The sequence below is a fragment of the Chlorocebus sabaeus genome, chromosome X (assembly GCF_047675955.1).
Source record: "Chlorocebus sabaeus isolate Y175 chromosome X, mChlSab1.0.hap1, whole genome shotgun sequence".
NCBI lineage: Eukaryota > Metazoa > Chordata > Mammalia > Primates > Cercopithecidae > Chlorocebus > Chlorocebus sabaeus.
Window position 1 is genome coordinate 120,202,857 of NC_132933.1, and position 27,515 is coordinate 120,230,371.

General features: G+C 37.7%; 1 protein-coding gene across 2 annotated transcripts in view; it reads left to right on the plus strand.

The window, feature by feature from the left end:
* The window catches only part of DMD (dystrophin), a 2,258,239-nt gene that overhangs the window by 742,931 nt on the left and 1,487,793 nt on the right, over positions 1 to 27,515 (plus strand). For both annotated transcript variants that reach the window (XM_037986581.2, XM_073013821.1), the window contains exon 13: positions 10,512 to 10,631. In XM_037986581.2, coding sequence (XP_037842509.2) covers positions 10,512 to 10,631 — 120 coding nt within the window. The remainder of the gene's footprint in view (positions 1 to 10,511; positions 10,632 to 27,515) is intronic.

Here is a 27,515-nt window from a genome sequence, read left to right on the forward strand (position 1 = left end):
CTTTAGGGGGCAGAGCAAGATGGCCAAATAGGAACAGCTCCAGTCTCCAACTCCCAGCACGAGCGACACAGAAGACCGGTGATTTCTGCATTTTCAACTGAGGTGTATTGGGTTCATCTCACTAAGGAGTGCCGGACAATCGGTGCTGGTGAGCTGCTGCAGCCCGACCAGCAAGAGCTGAAGCAGGGCGAGGCATTGCCTCACCTGGGAAGCGCAAGGGGAAAGGGAATCCCTTTTCCTAGCCAGGGGAACTGAGACACACAACACCTGGAAAATCGGGTAACTCCCACCCCAATACTGCGCTTTAAGCAAACAGGCACACCAGGAGATTATATCCCACACCTGGCTGGGAGGGTCCCACGCCCATGGAGCCTCCCTCATTGCTAGCACAGCAGTCTGCCATCTAACTGCAAGGCAGCAGTGAGGCTGGGGGAGGGGTGCCCGCCATTGCTGAGGCTTAAGTAGATAAACAAAGCCTCTGGGAAGCTCAAACTGGGTGGAGCTCACAGCAGCTCAAGGAAACCTGCCTGTCTCTGTAGACTCCACCTCTGGGGACAGGGCACAGTAAACAACAATGAAAGCAGCAGAAACCTCTGCAGACACAAACGACTCTGTCTGACAGCTTTGAAGAGAGCAGTGGATCTCCCAACACGGAGGTTGAGATCTGAGAAGGGACAGACTGCCTGCTCAAGTGGGTCCCTGACCCCTGAGTAGCCTAACTGGGAGACATCCCCCACTAGGGGCAGTCTGACACCCCACACCTCACAGGGTGGAGTACACCCCTGAGAGGAAGCTTCCAAAGCAAGAATCAGACAGGTACACTCGTGGTTCAGCAATATTCTATCTTCTGCAGCCTCTGCTGCTGATACCCAGGCAAACAGGGTCTGGAGTGGACCTCAAGCAATCTCCAATAGACCTACAGCTGAGGGTCCTGACTGTTAGAAGGAAAACTATCAAACAGGAAGGACACCTACACCAAAACCCCATCAGTACGTCACCATCATCACCAAAGACCAGAGGCAGATAAAACCACAAAGGTGGGGAAAAAGCAGGGCAGAAAAGCTAGAAATTCAAAAAATAAGAGCACATCTCCCCCCCAAAGGAGCACAGCTCATCGCCAGCAATGGATCAAAGCTGGACGGAGAATGACTTTGACGAGACGAGAGAAGAAGGCTTCAGTCCATCAAACTTCTCAGAGCTAAAGGAGGAATTACGTACCCAGCGCAAAGAAACTAAAAATCTTGAAGAAAAAGTGGAAGAATTGATGACTAGAGTAATTAATGCAGAGAAGGTCAAAAATGAAATGACAGAGATGAAAACCATGACACGAGAAATACGTGACAAATGCACAAGCTTCAGTAACTGACTTGATCAACTGGAAGAAAGAGTATCAGCGATTGAGGATCAAATGAATGAAATGAAGCGAGAAGAGAAACCAAAAGAAAAAAGAAAAAGAAATGAACAAAGCCTGCAAGAAGTATGGGATTATGTAAAAAGACCAAATCTACGTCTGATTGGGGTGCCTGAAAGTGAGGGGGAAAATGGAACCAAGTTGGAAAACACTCTTCAGGATATCATCCAGGAGAACTTCCCCAACCTAGAAGGGCAGGCCAACATTCAATCCAGGAAATACAGAGAACGCCACAAAGAGACTCCTTGAGAAGAGCAACTCCAAGACACATAATTGCCAGATTCACCAAAGTTGAAATGAAGGAAAAAATCTTAAGGGCAGCCAGAGAGAAAGGTCGAGTTACCCACAAAGGGAAGCCCATCAGACTAACAGCAGATCTCTCGGCAGAAACTCTTCAAGCCAGAAGAGAGTGGGGGCCAATATTCAACATTCTTAAAGAATTTTAAACCCAGAATTTCATATCCAGCCAAACTAAGTTTCATAAGTGAAGGAGAAATAAAATCCTTTACAGATAAGCAAATGCTTAGAGATTTTGTCACCACTAGGCCTACCTTACAAGAGACCCTGAAGGAAGCACTAAACATGGAAAGGAACAACCGGTACCAGCCATTGCAAAAACATGCCAAAATGTAAAGACCATCGAGGCTAGGAAGAAACTGCATCAACTAATGAGCAAAATAACCAGTTAATATCATAATGGCAGGATCAAGTTCACACATAACAATATTAACCTTAAATGTAAATGGACTAAATGCTCCAATTAAAAGACACAGACAGGCAAACTGGATAAAGAGTCAAGACCCATCAGTCTGCTGTATTCAGGAGACCCATCTCACACGCAGAGACATACATAGGCTCAAAATAAAGGGATGGAGGAAGATTTACCAAGCAAATGGAGAACAAAAAAAAGCAGGGGTTGCAATACTAGTCTCTGATAAAACAGACTTTAAACCATCAAAGATCAAAAGAGACAAAGAAGGCCATTACATAATGGTAAAGGGATCAATTCAACAGGAAGAGCTAACTATCCTAAATATATATGCACCCAATACAGGAGCACCCAGATTCATAAAGCAAGTCCTTAGAGACTTACAAAGAGACTTAGACTCCTATACAATAATAATGGGAGACTTCAACACTCCACTATCAACATTAGACAGATCAACAAGACAGAAAGTTAACAAGGATATCCAGGAATCGAACTCATCTCTGCAGCAAGCAGACCTAGTAGACATCTATAGAACTCTCCACCCCAAATCAACAGAATATACATTCTTCTCAGCACCACATCGCACTTATTCCAAAATTGACCACGTAATTGGAAGTAAAGCACTCCTCAGCAAATGTACAAGAACAGAAATCATAACAAACTGTCTCTCAGACCACAGTGCAATCAAATTAGAACTCAGGACTAAGAAACTCAATCAAAACCGCTCAACTACATGGAAACTGAACAACCTGCTCCTGAATGACTACTGGGTACATAATGAAATGAAGGCAGAAATAAAGATGTTCTTTGAAATCAATGAGAACAAAGATACAACATACCAGAATCTCTGGGACACATTTAAAGCAGTGTGTAGAGGGAAATTTATAGCACTAAATGCCCACAAGAGAAAGCGGGAAAGAGCTAAAATTGACACTCTAACATCACAATTAAAAGAACTAGAGAAGCAAGAGCAAACACATTTAAAAGCTAGCAGAAAGCAAGAAATAACTAAGATCAGAGCAGAACTGAAGGAGATAGAGCCACAAAAAACCCTCCAAAAAATCAATGAATCCAGGAGTTGGTTTATTGAAAAGATCAACAAAATTGACAGACCGCTAGCAAGACTAATAAAGAAGAAAAGAGAGAAGAATCAAATAGACACAATAAAAAATGATAAAGGGGATATCACCACCGACCCTACAGAAATACAAACTACCATCAGAGAATACTATAAACACCTCTACACAAATAAACTAGAAAATCTAGAAGAAATGGATAATTTCCTGGACACTTACACTCTCCCAAGACTAAACCAGGAAGAAGTTGAATCCCTGAATAGACCAATAGCAGGCTCTGAAATTGAGGCAATAATTAATAGCCTACCAACCAAAAAAAGTCCAGGACCAGATGGATTCACAGCTGAATTCTACCAGAGGTACAAGGAGGAGCTGGTACCATTCATTCTGAAACTATTCCAATCAATAGAAAAAGAGGGAATCCTCCCTAACTCATTTTATGAGGCCAACATCATCCTGATACCAAAGCCTGGCAGAGACACAACAAAAAAAGAGAATTTTAGACCAATATCCCTGATGAACATTGATGCAAAAATCCTCAATAAAACCGGATTCAGCAGCACATCAAAAAGCTTATCCACCATGATCAAGTGGGCTTCATCCCTGGGATGCAAGGCTGGTTCAACATTCGCAAATCAATAAACATAATCCAGCATATAAACAGAACCAAAGACAAGAACCACATCATTATCTCAATAGATGCAGAAAAGGCTTTTGACAAAATTCCACAGCCCTTCATGCTAAAAACGCTCAATAAATTCGGTATTGATGGAACGTACCTCAAAATAATAAGAGCTATTTATGACAAACCCACAGCCAATATCATACTGAATGGGCAAAAACTGGAAAAATTCCCTTTGAAAACTGGCACAAGACAGGGATGCCCTCTCTCACCACTCTTATTCAACATAGTGTTGGAAGTTCTGGCTAGGGCAATCAGGCAAGAGAAAGAAATCAAGGGGATTCAGTTAGGAAAAGAAGAAGTCAAATTGTCCCTGTTTGCAGATGACATGATTGTATATTTAGAAAACCCCATTGTCTCAGCCCAAAATCTCCTTAAGCTGATAAGCAACTTCAGCAAAGTCTCAGGATACAAAATTAATGTGCAAAAATCACAAGCATTCTTATACACCAGTAACAGACACACAGAGAGCCAAATCAGGAATGAACTTCCATTCACAATTGCTTCAAAGAGAATAAAATACCTAGGAATCCAACTTACAAGGGATGTAAAGGACCTCTTCAAGGAGAACTACAAACCACTGCTCAGTGAAATCAAAGAGGACACAAACAAATGGAAGAACATACCATGCTCATGGATAGGAAGAATCAATATCGTGAAAATGGCCATACTGCCCAAGGTTATTTATAGATTCAATGCCATCCCCATCAAGCTACCAATGACTTTCTTCACAGAATTGGAAAAAACTACTTTAAAGTTCATATGGAACCAAAAAAGAGCCCGCATCTCCAAGACAATCCTAAGTCAAAAGAACAAAGCTGGAGGCATCACACTACCTGACTTCAAACTATACTACAAGGCTACAGTAGCCAAAACAGCATGATACTGTTACCAAAACAGAGATATAGACCAATGGAACAGAACAGAGTCCTCAGAAATAATACCACACATCTACAGCCATCTGATCTTTGACAAACCTGACAGAAACAAGAAATGGGGAAAGGATTCCCTATTTAATAAATGGTGCTGGGAAAATTGGCTAGCCATAGGTAGAAAGCTGAAACTGGATCCTTTCCTTACTCCTTATATGAAAATTAATTCAAGATGGATTAGAGACTTAAATGTTAGACCTAATACCATAAAAATCCTAGAGGAAAACCTAGGTAGTACCATTCAGGACATAGGCATGGGCAAAGACTTCATGTCTAAAACACCAAAAGCAACAGCAACAAAAGCCAAAATTGACAAATGGGATCTCATTAAACTAAAGAGCTTCTGCACAGCAAAAGAAACTACCATCAGAGTGAACAGGCAACCTACAGAATGGGAGAAAATTTTTGCATCTACTCATCTGACAAAGGGCTAATATCCAGAACCTACAAAGAACTCAAACAAATTTACAAGAAAAAAACAAACAACCCCATCAAAAAGTGGGCAAAGGATATGAACAGACATTTCTCAAAAGAAGACATTCATACAGCCAACAGACACATGAAAAAATGCTCATCATCACTGGCCATCAGAGAAATACAAAACAAAACCACAATGAGATACTATCTCACACCAGTTAGAATGGCAATCATTAAAAAGTCAGGAAACAACAGGTGCTGGAGAGGATGTGGAGAAATAGGAACACTTTTATATTGTTGGTGGGATTGTAAACTAGTTCAACCATTATGGAAAACAGTATGGTGATTCCTCAAGGATCTAGAATTAGAAATACCATATGACCCAGCCATCCCATTACTGGGTATATACCCAAAGGATTATAAATCATGCTGCTATAAAGACACATGCACACGTATGTTTATTGCGGCACTATTCACAATAGCAAAGACTTGGAATCAACCCAAATGTCCATCAGTGACAGACTGGATTAAGAAAACGTGGCACATATACACCATGGAATACTATGCAGCCATAAAAAAGGATGAGTTTGTGTCCTTTGTAGGGACATGGATGCAGCTGGAAACCATCATTCTTAGCAAACTATCACAAGAACAGAAAACCAAACACTGCATGTTCTCATAGGCGGGAACTGAACAATGAGATCACTTGGACTCGGGAAGGGGAACATCACACACCGGGGCCTATCATGGGGAGGGAGGAGGGGTGAGGGATTGCATTGGGAGTTATACCTGATGTAAATGACGAGTTGATGGGTGCAGCACACCAACATGGCACAAGTATACATATGTAAGAAACCTGCACGTTATGCACATGTACCCTAGAACTTAAAGTATAATAATAATAATAATAAAAAGCATTCCTTTAATAAAATAATGAAAATAAATGCATAATAAAATACCTAGTATGTGTGTATACATGTGTATGTGCAATCTGGAAGCTTTTAATAAAAACATATTTTAACAATATTACTATATTTTAATTTGAAGGTATTTTCTGATAGACAAACGTTTCTGTGTACTTCTCTGGTGATACATCTATATTTGGAAATAATTTGGCTCGTATTTCAGGCTTAATTAGCAAATCAAGTATAAATCTCCATTGTATAAATTCATCTATGAAAAACTCAAATCCATAAGAAGTCAACATTTAAAATTTTAATTAAATATAGCCTCATAACACTGTAGCATATTATTTTTTTTAAATGCTCTTGAGAATCCATGTCTTTCCAACTAGAGAAGCAGGGAGGCATTCTTTACCCCAGTGATCAAGGCCTTTATTCATGGATTCCTACGTTGGCAGAACAATTGAACTTTTTAACTCCAGCTTTGTATGTTTGGCATTTCTGCTACTTGTAAGAATCAGTGTTAAAAAAAAAAAAACAAAACAAAACAAAAAAAAAACCCAGGACGTTGGATAGTTTATAATCTGTATTTTGCTGATATTAAGGAGATTAGCTAATGGTGTGATATTCACTAATATTTATTTTGCATTTGAAGTCTGAGAAAATAAGAGATACGCTTACAGTTTTACCATAGCTTTTGTCTTACAGCTATTTAGTGTGTTCAGAAAAGTCAGTTTAATCTTTTTAGTTTAATTCCTGATTAGCTGAGAAAGAAGAGGTATAATTTTAAAAAGTCATGGAGAAGAGATACTGGAAATAACATTAAATCAAATGCAGCTTATGCAAATCTACTCCAGTACTCTGGATTCTTCAACATTCTTAGTCACTGTAGAGAGCCTTTCCCTGCTCCTTTATTTCCTTCTACTCGCCATAAGTCCAGACGGTTCTTGTGTTTGTTTGTTTTTTTTTTTTTTTTACTTGTGAGAGTTCTTTTTTTTTTATTTTTTTATTTTATTTTATTTTTTTAAATTTATTTATTATTATTAAACTTCAAGTTGTAGGGTACATGTGCACAACGTGCAGGTTTGCTACATATGTATACTTGTGCCATGTTGGTGTGCTGCACCCATCAACTCGTCATTTACATCAGGTATAACTCCCAGTGCAATCCCTCCCCCCTCCCCCCTCCCCATGATAGGCCCCGGTGTGTGATGTTCCCCTTCCCGAGTCCAAGTGATCTCATTGTTCAGTTCCCGCCTATGAGTGAGAACATGCGGTGTTTGGTTTTCTGTTCTTGTGATAGTTTGCTAAGAATGATGGTTTCCAGCTGCATCCATGTCCCTACAAAGGACACAAACTCATCCTTTTTTATGGCTGCATAGTATTCCATGGTGTATATCATCTCACAGTTCGCTTTAGTGGTACTTTGTGTTAGCAGTTCTGCCAAGCATAAAATATAAACCCTTGATCAATATGGCAAGAATGCCATTTCGATTATAAAACAAATAGGAAAATGAAACAAAATCAGAACAACTAAGTAATGGAGAAAATAGTACGTTTGATCACATATGCTTTAAAAGACTCAATATGAGTTGGATTCATTCCATAGATCAAAGAGTGTTTTTCTTACATTTCTTAACTAAAATATATTAAGATTGTGAAAAAGCAATTTACATGTAAAAATGAAAACTATGGCATTATTTGCTTGTAGTTTTGTAATATATGTAATTATGTATAGTCATAGTGAAGGACAGAAAAGAATTTGCTAAATTCAGAAAACCAACTTATGATACATTGGCCACCAAATTATCATTTTAATTATTATTTGAAACATTCCTGGCTGACACATTTAAAATGTTCCCAGTCCTGTCTTATGTAACTCAGAAAACACAGATTCAACATGACTGTCAAGGACAACTCTGAATTTTAATGTTTCCATTTTTGGCCTCATGGCAGAAAGAGTTTTATTAACCATTATAAGCTCTGGAATGTCAAAGGCATGATAGGCAGTATAGATTCCACACACAAAATAGATGCGTAGTCATTTTATTCTAAATTGCTTCACTTGAAAATGTAGCATGAAAATCTAGAGAGACGAAGTAAAAAGAAGTGATTTTATAGTGTTCTCAAATGTTGAGGCTTGGAAAATATGAATCCTAGGATAAAAATGCTCATGCATTTGAGATTATGATTCAGCCATCCTAATAAGTCCCCTTCCACCTGCCATAGAGTTTGAATACCTAAGAGCTAGACTGATAGGTGCTAAGCACTGTTGTTTTGCAAGTAGGGACAGCATGTTTGCCAGAAAGTAACAGGAAGTGTCCCAAACTTGTTTCTCCACTCTTGTGTTATATAACAAAATGTTCTAAGAAGCAAACTAGTTGGCTAGAAGTCTCAAATTGCTATTCAGAGAAATCCCAGTAATAATAATTAGTGTAACAGGGTAAAGTCTTAAGGGATCTGGAGCACCCAGGTAAGATATCTCGGTTCTAGAGCAGCCTCCTTTGTTTACCCCTAATTTATTCCTGTGTTTACCCCTGTTCATCATTACAAAATAATTGTACATCATGTTTCTAAAAAGATTGGAAATACTATTTTGTGACAGCCTCACTTAGTGGGAAATGATTTTTTCAGAGCCACATTTGTTAAGTTAAAAAGCCAAATGTTAACAAACTTAACATTTGTTAAGTTAAAAAGGCTGGTTTTACCCCAGGGTTCAGTTGAGACCAAGTGGTTATTTTCTGTTGAGGTTAGTGTAATTGTGATTACACTAAAAATCACGAATTCTTCCTACTATATTGTAATCTTTGTGCAATCAGGAAGGAACAAACTCATCTGTGCATATTTTCCCCAAACCCCCACATGGCACCATTTATCTGACAAATGTTCATTGATCTTTATTTGCTTGTAATACATAGTGAGAAGGACAGAGGGCATCTCTGTTCTAGTGGATTGCATATGATGGTTAAGTAGAGACAAAAGGACTAACTGATATATAAGACATTACTGAGTAGTGACAATGCTATGATTTAAAAAATGACAGAAATAGCAAATTACTAAGGAGGAATATTGGATAGCTTGCTCGTGAAAAGCTGCTCTGGGTAGGTGACACTTACATTGAGTCCTGAATGGTAAAGAGATTATTTAAAGATCTGGAGGAAAAGCAATCCCAGTAGAGGGAACAGCTTGACGCATTTTTGGAAGAGAGAGAAAACAAGTTGTTCTGAAACAGTGTGAGGGCAAGAATGGTATACAGTCAGATTGGTGAGGTAGGCAGGTGCTAGATCATATAAGAATTTCAGGTAAAGAAGTTAAATTTTCTTTCTTAGTATGATAGGAGTCTATTGGTTTTTATAAATAGGAGTGACATCTGATTTGTAGTTGGAGCAGAAGAGAAAGAACCAGTAAAGGAGCTAAAAAATAGCACATAGGCCAGGTGCAGTGGCTCACATCTGTAATCCCAGCACTTTGGGAGATTGAGGTGGATGAATCACCAGAGGTCAGGAGTTTGAGAGCAGCCTGGCCAACGTGGAGAAATCCCGTCTCTACTGAAAATACAAAAATTTAGCTGGGTGTGGTGGTGTGCACCTGTAATCTCAACTACTCAGGAGGCTGAGGCAGGAGAATCCCTTGAACGTCGTAGGTGGAGGTTGCAGTGAGCCGAGTTCACGCCATTTGCACTCCACCCTGGGTGACAGAGTGAGACTCCGTCTCCAAAATATAGAAAAAAAAGTAGCACATAGTTAGGAGGGTGATCAAGAGAGGGTGTCAAGAATGTGGGAGTGGTCAATTAGGTTAGTAATCAACATGTCAAGTAAGATGCTATAACAAATGGTTATTGAATTTAGGACATGAAAGTTGATAGTGTCCTTTACAAAAGGTATTTCAGTGGGATAGTGGGCAAAGTGAGTAGTAAGATAAATATATGGAGACAGTAACTGTAGGAAACTTTTTTTTCTTTTCAATGAAGAGGAACACACAGGAGGATAGCAGGACAGGTTTGTTTGATCAAGAGTTTGTTTTATTTTTATGGTAATGGAGAACTTCAGTAGAGAAGAAGAGCCTGAAAATGCTAGAAGTGCTGATAGTTTCAGGAGAAAAGTCTTGAAAAGGAGAAAGGGAGTGGGACGAGAAGCAGAACATCCTACAGTACCTTTCTTAACATTAGTCTTCTTTATATACTTTCCAGTTAAATTGACAATAGAAACATAAATTTTGCTGAGCATCGTAGCAGAAAATTTGCTTGGAATGTTTCTAGTTTAATAAAAAATAGGATTACCTGAGATGTAGCAGAAATAAATTTCACCATTTGAGAGCAAATGATTTCAACATATATGTAAGACTATTATTTTAATTTCTTCTAAAAACATTTTATCTTTCAGGTGCTTCAAGAAGATCTAGAACAAGAACAAGTCAGGGTCAATTCTCTCACTCACATGGTGGTGGTAGTTGATGAATCTAGTGGAGATCACGCAACTGCTGCTTTGGAAGAGCAACTTAAGGTCAGATTATTTTGTTTAGCTAACTAAATATGTTGTTTAAAAGAAGTATACCTTGAAAAGTATTTTAAAAATTTAGAATGCAATTTATATATTAAAATACTTAGAATACAATATGTTTGTTAAAAATAATTCAAATTATTTTCTATTTGTGGAAATTACCATTTCATTCATTGTACACTATTTGCTTACATGAGTTTCCTGGACTGGGGAAACATAAATGGATATCCATTTTTTAAATTATATTGAATCACATATATTAGATAACTAGTCTGAGGCATGCTGTTTAATATTTATGTCCTCTTCAAGCCTACAGCCTAAAAGGACAAAGATAAAAAACAAGAAAATATTACATTTAATTAAATAATGAAACATTGAATGCTTTCACTATATTTATTCCGGGAAGCCTTCAGTTGTAGTCTTTATGAGAGTATAGCAGAAAGTTTAAGTCATGGGATTCTGGTTGAAGTAGATATTTAGCCTTTTAAGCCCTCTTCCTACCTGAGTTGTAGTAGTTACGCTTTTAGAAACACATCCAGTACATTTTAACAAAAGATGATGCAGATATTTTAACATTTTTGTATTTTCTTCCAAATGGAGAACAATAAAGTTGTACTGTTAAAAAAAATGGATAGATATATGTACATATACCAAAACATCAGCATTAGGGAAAATATAACAATTTATTATTCTGAATAATTATACAATTGTGAATGTGTGTGTGTGTATATACGTGTGTGTGTGTATATATATATATATGTGTGTGTGTGTGATATTTATTGTAGAAAAATAGACCTCTACTGTAAAAAAAGTTTCAATGGGGTTTGTACACATATACCAGAACATCAATATTAAGGGAAAACACATAAATTTATTGTTTAGAGTAATTACACATACACGTATATAACTATAGATTATATTTGACACACTCATTCTGACCACCAAATGGTTGCCTTTCCTTTGTGACAAAAGTAAAAGTGATATGTCCAAGAATCCAATCAATGTGGGTTTAAATGGCTTTATCAGCCCAAAGTAGTACTAAACATAGTTTCTCCTACCTAATCTATAACACGCTTTCTTAAAGCCTTATCTCTGCTTTCTTCTCTTTTTGTGTGAAGTGTGTTTTTTTTTATTCCAGTGAAATGTCATTTCCTCAGGTTACTACTTTAGACTGCTAATCTCCAACAATGTTATCTCATTCTCCATCATTAAATGACAAAGGGAAAATCTTTTGACCAAATAGGTTGGACATGGCTAGAACAGAGCATTTCATATATACTGGTGATTGATGTTAATTGCTTGTGTTTCAATGAAGTTTCAGGGATCTAAAAAACTTATGTCCCTAGATTTTATATATATTATCAAATATATGATCCTTTATATTATATATATACCCACACACTCATAATAAACTAAAGTGCTATACTTTAAAGAATTCCGTAATTCTGATACAATAGTAACTAATTGCAGATGGGTAAAAATCTAATACTCAGTATTTACCAGAAATTTTCAATTAATATTAAATAAGGCTGGGAAGCAGGGGTTGAAGGGAGGTTACTGGTTAAAAAAATACTTAAATGCAGACATTGTTCTAAGGCATAGAGTATTTCCATTTAAAATAACAATCCAAAGCACCCATTTCATCATTAGCTGACCCAGTGCAAATAGCTTTTCAATATAATTCATCCAAGGTGATGCTTGTGTGGTTAAGGCATCTTGAAAAACAGTCCACAGAACTCACAGATGGTTGTGTGGTGGGCCTAAACTCTTCTGTATTCGTTTTCTTACTTGCTTTCATTTTCACCTTATTTTCTGCCTTTATTTCTTTGGCCCAAAGACAGCTACTAAATATCGGTACATGTATTGATTACCCCTAATTTGCATAAACTCTATCTGCATTTGTCCGTGATTGCCTACCTCTTTAATGGCTACTGCCTTCCAGTCTCCTCTTTTCTCTTCCATCTCTTTTCCTCTTTTGATGTTCTCATTTCGCCTCTAAATAGCTCTTTAGTGTCATATGACTTTAAGATAATCTAGGCTAGTGTTTACAAGGGCAGCATTAATAGGAATCAAGTGGAGAGAAAGCCCTTGCTATAATTTTTCTTTCTTTCTCCGTCCTATCAGTTCCCTCAGTCCCAAAGGAATCCATGCTTGAATTCTATACCTTATTTAACCATTGGCTGGGATTGTCCTGGAATGCTCTGCTTTCATTTGACTTTGAAACAGAGATGATTCATTCTTAGGTTCTTTGCAAGTCATATGATCTTGTCTTACCTAGTTTAATTTTTAAAAGCAAGAAGAGGAGGAAGAGAAGATGGTAGAGAAGGAGGAGTAAGGAGAAATCATAAAGTATTAAAAGATCGATAATGTATAAAAACATTAAAAAAAAACATAAATTTAAAACAAATACCCTGGGTATGTGATAATTCTAGGGTAACTTCAGGGATTATGGACTATAATATTTTTCATGCCGGACTGAGAGGGATTCTGGTAGAAGTAATTAGAAAAATTATAGGAAAGAGAAACAGGTATACGGATCCTCTAAAAGAAAAACAGTCATCAGGAATTAGAGAAGGATTTTAGCAGGCTTTTTATTAGAGCAGGGTCTGGCTATCCATAACTTATTCCTCAAAACTTATTAGTGTTGAGTGCCCATCCCACACCTTCTCTTCCTTCTCCCTGGCATCCCACATCACCACAATGCCTTCATTCATTGCACTACAGTTCTGTTGAAATGCTGTCCAGAGGCTCAAAAAGGATAGCCAGCTGTCTTTAGTAAAGAGGTACAGATGGGGGAAACTAGGAAGGGAAGTCCCCATTTAGTCCAATAAGGAAGAGAGATGCATACTTAGCGCTCTGAGTTAGAACTCTAAGAATACTTCCAGTAGAATATATCTGCATGTATTGATTTATTCTGTGAATTCTATTATGATGATATGTTAGGATTTCTCTAACTTTAAAATACTTTTAGAGTCTTCTTTGGAAAAGGTTTGAAGAAAACCAAAGACAGGTCAGACATATGTGCTTAGGAATTCTGAAAGATGACATAGCTTATGAAGTGTAATATTCTGAAAAGTGCATTCTCTTATAATTAGATTCTCTCTCTCAGAGGTTCAGCTTGTCCCTCAGCAATGTTACCACAGGTTAGAGTCTTGTCCTTAACTTCAGAGGCTTCCAGGATGTCAGTGCCTAGAGAGTCTGTTTTGTAGGCAGCGATGCCAGTGAACTAATTTTATTGAGAAATATTTTTATAAGCTAAATTTAATAACTAAAATTGGTCATTTATATAGTCTTCAGTCTTAGAGGTCATTACCACACCTCTTTCTAAGCATTCCACATCCCATTTTAATTTTTTTCAACAAGTACTTGTTACATTCTTACTGTGTCCCAGGGATTGTGTTGGGTATCCAGGTAAGACAGTGGAAAAAAAAAAAGAGAATTTGTCACTATCTACCCTGGTTGGGATGGGTGATTTGAGAGCCTACTGCCTTCCTCGGAACCCTGGAACAATGGTGACCATATCTCAGGCTCCCTCTTTGAAACAGAATGCTAATTCTTTGTCATCCATGGTCACTATGATAGGCAGGTAGGTATTGGAACTGCTGTCTTGGTACATGCAATCCAATATAGAAAATAGACATTAATAAAGTATTTTTTAAAATGAGCAAATGTTAAAGAATGGATGCAACTTATTTATAAAGGCAATAAATAAGCTTTTGTGACAGGAAATTATTCTGACTTAAATTGAAGTTTGAAGGCAATAGATGATTGCTGAGGAAAGTGATGTTTAGGCAAAGATCTCAATAATAGATTGGGGGAAAATGGATAAAGTGTGCATGTAAGTGTCATGGGATCCTTGGATGTCACTTTGCCAGCCAGAAACCTCTGTGGCAGGCAGCATCTCTGCCTGGGTTTTGCTTGTGCCCGCTGGGCTCCTTCCACCCACTCAGCCTGGCAGGCTGTGCTTGGCTTGCACTACTAGCCCAGATCCCATGCCTGCCAAGGGCAAGCCAGGCACAGAGCAGCAAGAAGTATGTGAGCAAGCAAGCACAGGGCCTGGTCACTGTGCACAGCCAAGCATGCCAGCTGCAGCGGAAGGCAGCTCCAGGTGCCAATACAGGTGGCAGCTCCATGTGAAGCTGTGGCTGGACCAGATGTACCACAAGTAGCTTCTGCTGCAGGAACCAATGTCTGGACAGGGAGAACGTGGTGGCGCCTGAAAGCTCAGAGACACAAGGAACCACAGAGCCCCAAAGAGGGTGTTATAGCATGTCACAGCCCTGGCTTGAGGAGCCCCAAGGTCTGGGCTCTGCAAAGGGCCATGACTCTTCTCTCTTTCTCATTGCCCACAACATGGTGAGCGGGGGGCATGTCTCAGCCCTGTTTGTGTTACGGCTCTTTTGTCCTGCCATTCAGCAGGTCCTGAGTTCTTGTCCCACATCCAGGAAGAATGAGGTACACAGACAACTGGAGGGTAAGCAAGGTGGAGAGGAGCTTCATTGAGCGAGAGAACAGTTCTCAGGAGACCCATGGTGGGTAGCTCTGTTCCACAGGCAGATCATCCCAGGTAGTGTCCAGCTCTCAGTAGAGAGGAGACCCATGGTGGGTGGCTCCTTTATGCAGGCAGGTCATCCTGAAGAGTCAAGGAGACTCAAAATAGGTAGCTTCTTCCTGCAGCTGGTAATCCCAATGTCTAAGTTTGTCTAAGTCCAGGGTTTTTATGGGCTCAGAAGGGAGGAGGTATATGCATATTGGTCCATGGACACCCATGGATAGGTCCAGAAAAGCACCATAAGTTCTCAATCCGGGCCACAAACTCCACCCAGAACTGGCAGCCCAGCCCCCAGGCTTCAGGCCATTCCTGGCTTGAAGGAGGGGTTTCTCCTTGGACCTGCCCTTTTCTGCCCAGGAGCCAGTCTGCCTCCTGCCACCATCAACATGCCATCCATGGAGCCCAGGCAGTTTATGCCAAGGGCTACCTGCAGGCCCATACCGAGCTACCCTCAGTTTCCACTCAGCCTCTCTCTCATGCTTATCAGTGCCCAAAGTCCAGAAAGGCCCAAGGCAGCAGGGGGCTGGCATGCCAGCACTGTCCCTAGTACACACATAACCAGTCAGATTGCGACAACACCCAGGCTCAGCCGCAACTTTGCTTCTCCCAGGAGCCAGTGCAGGGAGTGAGGAGATGCCAGGTTGTGGGAGCAGACACTTCTGAGCATGTGGAGGCGGGGGCACTTCCCAGGCCCCCAAGAGCACAGGAATGCCCAGGTCCAGAGCTGTGGCTGAGTGGCTGCAGCTGCACCTGGGAGCATGGGGTCTCACCCTGCTAACTGAGTAGGGAACAGGGCTCCTGCCTGTTTCTGGCCCTTGGTGGCTCCACAAAGTACACAGCCCTGGCCATGCCTACCTTGCTGCTGCTGGCACCTCTGCAGCAGCTGCTCCATACAGGCTGCTGCTGCCATCATAAGGGAAATTGGTGGAGGTGGGTAGTTTCTAAAATGGATAAATGGTAAATCAAGAGAGCATGGTTTTTTAAAAACCTGCATGAAAAAAGACTGTAAAAAGAACATAAAGAAAGCCTTTTGTTCTAGGGAGATAAGTTTCTAATAGAGAAAGAACCAGAAACATGGTTAAGCCCATAGCTTATAGGAGATGCTCTAATGAAAATATCTTCCAGCAAAAAAGCAAAGCCGTTAAATCCCTATTTTTAGATATGTTATTCTGTACAAGTTAAAAGTTGAGAGCCAACTATAGGTGTATTGAAGGTCTGTATGGTCATAAACCAGGAGAATTTCTGGTCATATAAAAGACATTTGAATTATTTTGTTAAAAGACTTTAATATTGAATTTACTTCCTAACGTTTTGGAGAATTAACAGTATATGAAAAGAATGAGGCCAGGTGCAGTGGTTCACACCTGTAATCCCAGCACTTTGGGAGGCTAGAGAGGTAAGATTGCTTGAGCCCAGAAGTTCAAAGATTAGCCTGGGCAACATAGCAAGACTATCATACTGTATTTTGATTTTCCTAAAAAAAAAAATTATAAAGAATGTATAAAGACAGGGTGTATTAGGGTTCTCCAGAGGGACAGAGCCAACTGGATGGATGGATAGATAGATGTGTATATGCATATATAAAATATACATTTAGGAGTTTATCATGGAGAATTGGCTCACATGATTACAAGATGAAGTCCCATGATACGCCATCTGCAAGCTGGGAGAAGAGAGAACCTAGTAGCCTGGTGCAGTCCAAGTCCAAAAGCCTCAAAACCAGAGTAGTTGACAGTGCAGCTCTCAGTCTGAGGTCAAAGGCCCGAGAGCCCCTGGGAGATCACTAGTGCAAGTCCCCAAGTCCAAAGACTGAAGATCCTGGAGTCTGATGTCCAAGGGCAGGAGGAGAGGAAGCTACCTGCCCTGCAAGGCATGGGAAGAGAGTGAGTGAACTTACCAAGCAAGCTACTTTATCCCTCTTCTGCTGGCTTCATTCTAGTCTAACTGGCAGCTGATTGGGTGGTGCCCACCCACACTGAGGGTGGGTCTTCATCTCTTGGTTCACTGGTCCACATGTCAGCCTTCTTTGGCTACACCCTCACAGACACACCCAGAAGAAACAATACTTCATCAGCAATCTAGGCATCCCTCAATTCAGTGAAGTTGACCCATAATATTAACCATCACAACAAGTATTCTGTTTTCAAGAAGGAAAACCTGGAAAACACAATTTTGGATCAGATTATTAAACATAAGGCCAGGCACACTGGTACGGTTTCTCACTCATCTCATGAAGTTAATAAACATGTTTATTGCCTGAAGGAATAATTTTTGCAGGTAGATAGTTTTCTAAGAACTGAACATCATTGGCTAAAATCGAGTCATGAAAACCAACTTTATATCAGACGACATGAAACAGTTTGTAGAAATACTTTGTGGTATTAAGACAAATTATTTTGTTAGACTTATTAAATTGGCTGATACAGTGGAATGGAATGAATATGAGGTATTTTGATTTTCCTAAAGGTTTTAGCGAAGCCTCCCTGTGATATGTTTGTTGGTAAGATGGGTCTTTCTTTCTCTATGAGGGTTGGTGGATGAGTCTGTGTTTTAATATATTCCTTCCTAGTATCTGACTTATGTGCTAGAGCATTTGACTGAAAATGATTATACACCTTTATTCAACCTGCAGTGTCGGAAAATTCTGGGGAAGGAAGCCATTTGAGGGTTTAGCTGGGGCTCTGTGTAAAGTGTGCCCCTGTAGGGGTGGTTAATGGAATATTTCTCCTCCCATACTAGAAGGTTTATAGCTATGTCCTCAGGAGTTAGAATATCATATACAAATGTTACATCCTAATCTTTTAAGTCAGAAAAATCATGTTTATAGTTTGAAATGTTGCTGCTGTTTAAAAACACAAGTAGTATAAATCAATTGAATTAGTTTGAGATAAAAAGGGTCTGACTTCCCATCTATAGCTATAAATGTAAATATATACAAATGTAAGTGTATAAAAACACATGTAATTTTGTCTATATATGAATATATGTATAGATGTATAGTTAAATTTCTATACTCTCTACATTTGTATATATACACATATGTATATCTTTGTGAATGTGTATATGTATATACATGCATATACATAAACAAAGCACATATGAGAAAGAGTGCACATGCTTTGAAACAAGCTTGATATTAAGAAGGATGATACATGTTCTTAGTTAATGCAATCACAGACTGTGATATAGTGTCTAGATTATAAGAACTAGTAATTACACTCTATGCTGGCTGGTTTGAATACACTATATTTTGGGCCCACGATTGGTACTCTATCTTAGCTGGATTTTCTCAGATGGCAGCATCCTGTGAAGAATACTTGTAGAATGGGTGATTATTTAATTAAAAAATAACTAATCAGAGAGAAATGGCACATGAGCACTATTGTCATGCAAAAGGAAGGCACTTTCTCTCTCTTTTTTTTTTTTTTTTTTAAATGTCGTAATATCAGAAACAGACAGAAGTTGATAACTCTGGATGTCTTCTGCTCAGATCTTTCCTGAGTCCATTTTCTTCTAATTATCTTCTGGATGTATCCTTGAAGTCCAAACAACATTTCAGACTCAACAAGATGAAACTTAACTCATTGTACATTGCCTTCCTTTAAACCTGCTTTCCTTACTGAATTTCTTACTTTTGTTATTGCACTAGCATTTATCATGACACCTGTACCAGAAAACTGGAGTCATCCCAAATTCATCCCTGTCCTTTCCCTTAGGAGCCCTTTGCATGCGATGTCAAAATATTTCCTAACCGTATCTTGTATGTATTATTTTATCTTTGTTCCTGTCAACATTTCTCAAGGTAAAGGCCATATCATAAACACCCAAAGTCCTTGCCTTCAGTCTTACTGCTTTTCTCCATATTGAAGTCAGTGTGGGTTCCCAAGAACCCATTTAATCATTTCTCCTTTGCTTAAAATCCTGAGTCACTTTCCATCCTCTACAGATTCTGATATTTGGCCTACAGGGTATTTGATTACCTGACTCCTACCCTTCTCTCTGGACTTGTCTCATGTTATCTGCTTTATGTCCTTCAACCTGCATTTGATTCAGACAAGCTGTTTCTGATACCCTGTATGTTACCACCTCTTTGCACATACCACCTGGTTTAAACAGACGACTCTGCTTCACAAGATCTGCTTTGATGATTTCATCTATGTATAGAAAACTCATTTCAAGTTTTCCTCCATGAAATTGGCCACTTTACCTAGTGATGACTACTCCCTCTTTGTACCATGTCTGTATAATAACTATGCCTGTTTGTGTACCTATCATACACTTTTGCAGTTAATACTGCTGTGCTTTACTCTTTTATTAGAATCTGAGTTCCATGAGATCTGTCTTACACATTTTTGCATGCATTCTCAGATATAAGTAATCAGTAACTCTTGTTAGATAACTGAATGAACCTATGAGCAGATGGTTGGATATAATTCCAAGAAATAATTTTTGACTTAAAAGGGGGAGCTTTTTGTTGTAAGGCAATTAGGAGAAACTCTACAAATAGACCCTTCCTGCTCTGTTCCTTATCTACAGTATGCCTTTGAGCAAGCCACTTAACCATTCTTGGCTTTAGTTTCTCCATCTTTAATATGAGGATTGTATTAGAACCTACATTATGGGATATCTGTAAAGGGTAAAAAGGTAGTTGAGAAGCTAAAACATTTAAAAATCACTGAAATATAGTAAGCAATAATAATATTAGTTACTATTATTATCATCACCCCAAAGCCTTCTTACAGTGGAATAAGAGTTGTGGGAACTGGCAAGCTGTTCTTCATAATATATTTAGCACAAAACAGAATCTCTCGTTCAAGTATGTTTTAAAAGAGATGACTTACTGAGTGGGAAGTTAGACTTGATGACCTCCAATGTCCCCTCCAATACAGGTGGAGTGCAAGAAAATAAAAGGAAATGCTGCCCAATCTTATCTAGTAGAAGCATAATTCTCCCTCATTCTGTAGAGAACTTCAGATTTAAAAAGCATAATTCTCAAAATTACTTTCATAAGAAAACACAATCTGAATGTAATGGCAAAATAGAAGTCAAACACTACATTCTGCCAATCATTTTGACCAGCAATGATAATTTTCAAAGGTAATGAATCTGGATAAGTGGACAATAAGAAGGACAGACATTTAATGGTAACATCTTTTTGGACACTGATGTTAGTGTCGTTAATAGTTTTAACTTGTGAAACGTGAGTATCACACAGGTTCCAAAGGGAATGTGCTATATCTCAGTTACAAAGAGAATGTTAAAATAACAAAGACAGTCACTTGGTAAGAAAATGGTATACTGTGAAAGGTAGTTGTTCAGAAAGACGATAAAATCTGATTTTCTCTCATAGCCTAAATGTCACTTAGGTAACTAAAAGTTTTTATAGTACATATCTTTGGGATAGTATGAGAAAGAAATTTTACAGAATGTTGGCCCTATCAAATTAAGAAATAGAAGTTATTTAGGAAGAGGAACATGGTTGAAATATTTTGATGTTTCACTCACGTCCTAATTTTATATTTGGTGAATTAAACACATTTTTAAAAAACTGTAAATGTGATGAAAATAATCCACAAAGCTAAGCATCAACAGTTGTTGCCCATGAAGCAATAATTATAATTATTAGCTGGTTTATTATTTTTCAGGAGTTTTACATACTTTGTATGTAATGTCACCCCTGTATCACAAATGAGAAAACCAATGCATAATGAAGTTAAATCCGAGTTCATATAGCTTGCAGGTGGCAAGGCTGACACTGGTATTCAGATGTGTGACACCTCAACCTGGGATTTCTCCTAATCTCTCAAACTCATAGTAGAAAATTGCTATGTGACCTTGAGAAAATTATGTGATTTTTTTCAGTTTCAGTTTACTAATCAGCAAAGGGGGAATGCAGAAGCCTATCTAACAAAGTAATGTATTTGTACCTGTAAATTTAACTCGCTCATGCAAATACTCTCTATCTGTATAAAATGCAATATATTCATATATATGAATATATATAGCATTTGCATGAATGAGTTAAATTTACAGGTACAAATATATATAATATAAACATATATATTTATTTATTTTAGTACCTGTCACACTCAATTTCAATAGTATATACATATTTTTCTCTTCTAGAATAAGAGTTCTAGAAGAGACCGGTTTATATATATATAGTTTATATATATAAGCAGTTTATATATATTACCACTTGTCACACTCAATTGCATTAGTATATAAAATTTTTTTTTCTAGAACAGCACTGTTCAATAAGGAAGTTGCTGTACACATTTGGCTATTTTGAGCACTTGAATAGTGACTAGTATGCTTCAGGAACTGGATTTTTAATTTTATTTACTCAAATATAAAATGGCATATCATTCAGTTATTAGAAAACTTTTGAGCACGTTTTGAACAGCTTTGATATGTGCATCATTTTTTCAGCTGCACATTGTATCAAGTGTAAATAAATGTTAAATATTCTAATGAAATTTGAACATGCAAAGCCAATGTACTGTAAGTATACGGTTAACGCTGAATTTCAATTTATGTTAATACATATACATGGTCTGTTGTAATACATTTGGCCAATAGGGTGTTAGGTAGATCTGAAAGAACACAATGTCTAGATTACTCAATCTGTTCTCTCTTCCGACTTTGATTTATGAGCTGAACAATAAATTATCTCATGGTAAAATTATCAAATGAAGCTCAAGGATAATAGTGGTCACAATACTTACCATACAAAATTACAGGAGAAATATAAGCAAGTATGCTGGAACAATTTTTTTTTTTTTTTTTTTTGAGATGGAGTCTCGTTCTGTCGCCCAGGCTGGAGTGCAGTGGCACGATCTCAGCCCACTGCAAGCTCCGCGTCCTGGGTTCACACCATTCTCCTGCCTTAGCCTCTCAAGTAGCTGGGACTACAGGCGCCTGCCACCACGCCCAGCTAATTTTTTGTATTTTCAGTAGAGACGGGGTTTCACCATGTTAGCCAGGATGGTCTCGATCTCCTGACCTTGTGATCTGTCCTCCTTGGCCTCCCAAAGTGCTGTGATTACAGGCATGAGCCACCATGCCCAGCCAGTAATATTCTTTATGAATGCAAGTATTAATACATTTACAAAATTTTTTAAAGTTTATTGATACATAATATTTGTACATACTTATAGAGTACATGTGATATTTTGTTACATGCATGGAATGTATAAATGATAAATACTTGAGGTGATAGATAACCTAAATACCCTGAGGTATTTATCATTTCTATGTGTTGGGAACATTTCAAATCCTGTCTACTAGTTATTTTGAAATATACGCTGTTGTATCTAATTATATAGTCATCCTACTCTGATATCGAACATTAGAACTTATTCCTTCAATCTAAGTGTATGCACCCATTAAACAACCTCTCTTCATTCCATCTGCACACCCTTACCAGTCTCTGGTATCTATCATTCTAATCTCTAGCTCTATGAGATCAAATTTTTTAGCTCCCACATACGAGTGAGAACATGTGGTATTTGTCTTTCTGTGCCTGCTTATTTTATTTATAATAATGACCTCCAGTTCTGTTTATGTCATTGCAAATGGCTTTATTTCATTCCTTTTTATGGCCAAATAGCATTCCACTATGTGTATATAACCTGTTTTCTATTTATCTGTTGATGGTCTCTGAAAAAAATGTAAACTTTATGGCCCTTTTTAAATTGAAGTATCAAACAAAGTACATAAGTTATAATTACAGCTTAAGGACTTATTACAGAAGTAGCATACCATGATTCCACATCCAGAAAAAGACAGTATGTTACCAGCAACCAGGAAGCCTCCATCAAGCCCTATGGTATCATAAACTCTTCCCACCTCCTCAAAGGTAACATGTATCCTGAGTTCCAATGCTGCAGATTAGTGTTGCTACATTTTTAAGCTGATCTAAATGAAACTTTTATATATGCAGTTTTTAAACTGGCTTTTTTCACTGGATACTATATTTATGAGGTTCACTATATTGCTTATAGCATTACTTCATTAATTTTCATTGCTGGATAAAATTACTTTGTACAAACATACCACATTTTACATATTCTACTGTTCAGAAAATTTGGGGTGTTGCCAGTTTGGAAGTATTACAAATAATTCATCTATGAACATAAATTATACATATATTTTTGCATATATGTGTAAGCTTTTGTGTTAGGTATGTACCTAAGAATAGAATTTCTTAACCATTGGGTATATGCATATTTAGCTTTCAAGATATTAACAAACGGTTTTCCAAAGTTGTGTAAATTCATATTCTCACCAGTAGTAAATGAACGTACAAACTGCTTCATATGTTCTTGAATACTAGGTTATTAAACTTTTTAATTTGAGCCTTTATGGTAGCTGTAAAATGTCATCTCTCATTTTTCAGTTGTATATGCTGATGACTAATGAATACCATTTCAGTTGTTACTGGTCATTAAAATGAACTCTTCCGTGAAATGCCTATTTTTCTACTGGATTTTCTATATTTCTCTTAGTGATTTATTTTAGTTTAAAATACATATATTCTGGATATTCTTTGTTATCTCTCTTAAATTTTTCTTTTTGAATGGGTACTTTGCCTTTTTACCCCTTAATGATACATTTTTTCATAAACAGAAGTTCAAATTTAACATATTTCACTTCAGTATTTTCTGTTATGTTTAGTGTACTTTTGTCCTCAGTTTAAAAATAAGACTGTCTACTTTAAAATTCTGAAGCTATGGTCCTGGGTTGCTATATAGGAACTTTTTGTTTTATCTTTCGTATTATAATCCACCTATTACAAGTATGAGAAAGGGATGAATGTCCATATTTTCCCATATAGATCCAACTGAAACAACAAGTTGACACTGTAGAATGTTGAAGAAAGGATGGTCTTACTGCAAAGCTTTTCAATAAGATCATCCTTTCCTCAATATTCTATGGTGCCGTCTTTGACAAAAATATTGTAAATAAAATGCCTATACATGCATGGATCAGTTTTTGGACTCTCATCAGTTTTATTTCTCTACTTGCTTATCCTCACGCTAATACCACATTGTTTTAATTACTATAACATTATAATAAATTTTAATATCTGATAACATTATTTTTTTTTGAGATGGAGTTTCGCTGTTGTTGTCCAGGCTGGAGTGCAGTGGCGAGATCTCGGCTCAGTGCAACATCCGCCTCCCTGGTTCAAGCAATTCTCCTGCCTCAGTCTCCTGAATAGCTGGGTTTACAGGTGCCCACCACCATGCCTGGCTAATTTTTTTGTATTTTGAGTAGAGACAGAGTTTCACCATGTTGGTCAGGTTGGTCTTGAACTCCTGACCTCAGGTGATCCACCAGTCTTGGCCTGCCAAAGTCTTGGGATTACAGGCATGAGCTACCATGTCTGGCCTGTATCTGGTAATATTGTAAAAGAAAACTTGCGCAGACAGTTAAACAGGCAAGAAAGACTTTATTCAAGACTACAGAAATATATGGATCAAGACTATTGCCATAGGGGAGAGAGATGGAAATCATTTTCAATGAAAGAAAGGCAGGAGAGATTTTAAGCACTGGGGAGAGCTAGTAGAAAACTACTGGAAGATGTTAGGGGATTAGAATGGTGATAAGGCCATCTATGATTGCTAATTGGCACTTAATGAAGTTAAGCTCCTACCCTCCCACAGAGACTGGGAGATAGGTGTGCTATCATTAACAATTACATTTCAAAGAGATGGCTCCTAGGTCCTTGAGAAAAATATTCCTGGGTTATAGAAGATTTACATCTCAAAGAGGCAGAGAATATGTTTATGGTTGCAAGTTTTCTTAAAGAAAGTTTTATGTATATATATTATATAAATATATATAAATATATATAGTTGCTCTAAGAAAAGAGAGGTCAGGAGTTAAATAAAAACCTGTCTAGAGTTTAGTTACATTAAGTTTGTAACTAAACTTACAGTTTAATAAAACTGTTTGTAAGTTTGTAAGCCTACAGTTAAATAAAAACCTGTCTAGAGTTTAGTTACATTAAGTTTGTTTTGGTCAGTTGGTCAATAAAAGCCATTTTCTTTTCTTCCTTTTTAAAGATTATCTTGACTGCTTTTGGCCATTTCGATCTCCATATGAATTTTAAAAACAGCTTGTGAACCCTGCCCCCAAAAAGAATCTGTTGTGGGTTTAATTGGATTTCATCTATTCTCTGGATCAACTTGTGCAGAATTAGCATTTTAATCACATAAAGTCTTTCAATCCATGAACATGGAATAGCCTTTCATTTAGTTAGGCCTTTATTTTCTCTCAGTAATGTTTTATAGGTTTTTTTGAGACGGAGTCTTGCTCTGTCACCCAAGCTGGAGTGCAGTGGCGCGATCTCCACTCACTGCAAGCTCCGCTTCCCGGGTTCACACCATTCTCCTGCCTCAGCCTCCCATGTAGCTGGGACTACAGGTGCCCACCACTGCGCCCGGCTCATTTTTTTTTTTTAATGTATTTTTAGTAGAGACGGGGTTTCACCGTGTTAGCCAGGATGGTCTCGATCTCCTGACCTCGTGATCCGCCCGTCTCGGCCTCCCAAAGTGCTGGGATTACAGACGTGAGCCACCGCGCCCAGCTGTTTTATAGTTTTTAAAGTAAAGGCTCTTAAACTTCCTCTAAGATGTATTTCTTGGTTTTTTTATATTTTTACTGCTATGAATATATTTTTGAAATTTCATTTTCTGTTTATGCTGATATGAAGAAATACAATTGATTTTTTCTTGGTCTTGTATCCAGAGACCTTGCTACATTTACTTAATAATTTGAATACATTGTCTATAGTATTATTCAGATGTACATATATAGGTTGTTTTTGAGTAATGACAGTTTTCTTTCTCCTTTTCCAGTTATTTTTCAGATTATTTATTTTCCCTGACATATTGTACTGTATAAATACTCTAGTACAATGGGAATATTGTGGATATTTATTTCTCATTTTAAGTCTCAGAGACAAGACCTTCAATAAATCATCATTAAGTATGATCTCTCCTGTAGGTTTGTTGTAGATACCTTCTGTTCTTAATATTCTAAGAGGTTTTATTACTGGATGCCAAATTTTACGTATTTTTCCAGAATCATTTGAGATGCTCATATTTTGTTTTCTTATTTATTCTGCTATATGTCAAATCACATTGCTTGGTTTTCTAATGTTAAAGCCTTTCTTCCTGAAATGAACTAAACCTGGATAAGACATATAATCTTTTTTGTATATTGCTAGATTTTCTTTGATTCATAGGTATTCCTTTATGTCCATGAAAGTGGCCTGTTATTTTCCTTTCTTGTGATATACTTGCTAGGTTTAAGTACCTGATTATGCAGGCTTGGGAACTTGCTTCATAACTGGAATGTGCAAATGGGAAAGTTTTAAATTAACATTTTTTATGTATTTAATACACATAAAAATGTCCATTTTTAATTGGAATTTCAAAATTGCGTATTTCCAGATTTTCCATTTTGGAGTCAGCTTGAATCATTTGTGTTTTTCTAGGAATTGGTCTATTGCATCTACAATTACAGATGTATCCAGATAAAGTTCTATTTAGTCCCTATGGTATTTAATAGTATTTTATTAGTTAGCATTGTTTGAAATTGAGAAAAATGTGACATGAACAAAGAATTTCTAACCTCTCTGGAGAAAGCAAATGATCTAATGATCGTCAGTCTGTTTTTCTACATAGTAACCAGAGCAGGAGTCAAGTTGCCCTGTTCTTTCCAGCACAGACTCTTCATTTAGCCACAGTCCCCATTACTACCCATTCTCTTACACCTACATTATTTTATGCATTTTATTAGTTATGTACGTTAGAATTTGTGATTTCTTGTGGATGAAAAGTTGTGATGTCAAGATGTGGCATGAGACATAGAGGGATATTTATTTTCTATGCCCTTACTTTTAAATAAGATACCTATTGGAGCCCGGACTCAGTGGCTGATGCCTGCAATCCCAGCAGTTTGGGAGGCCGAGGTGGGCAGATCACTTGAGGTCAGGAGCTTGAGACGAGACTGGCCAACATGGTGAAACCCTGTCTCTACTAAAATACAAAAATGAGCCAGGTGTGGTGCCTCACACCTGTAATCCCAGCTACTTGGGAAACTGAGGCACAAGAATCCCTTGAACTTGGGAGATGGAGGTTGCAATGAGCCCAGATCGTGCCACTGCTCTCTAGCCTGGGGGACAGAAAAAGACTCTGTCTCAAAAAAAGAAAAAGAAAAAAAAGATACCTATTGGAATATGACCTGGTGTTTAAAAATGTAAAGGTAAAAGATTTCAACTCTTGTACAAAACATAAGCTTTATCAACTATAGAAAAAATG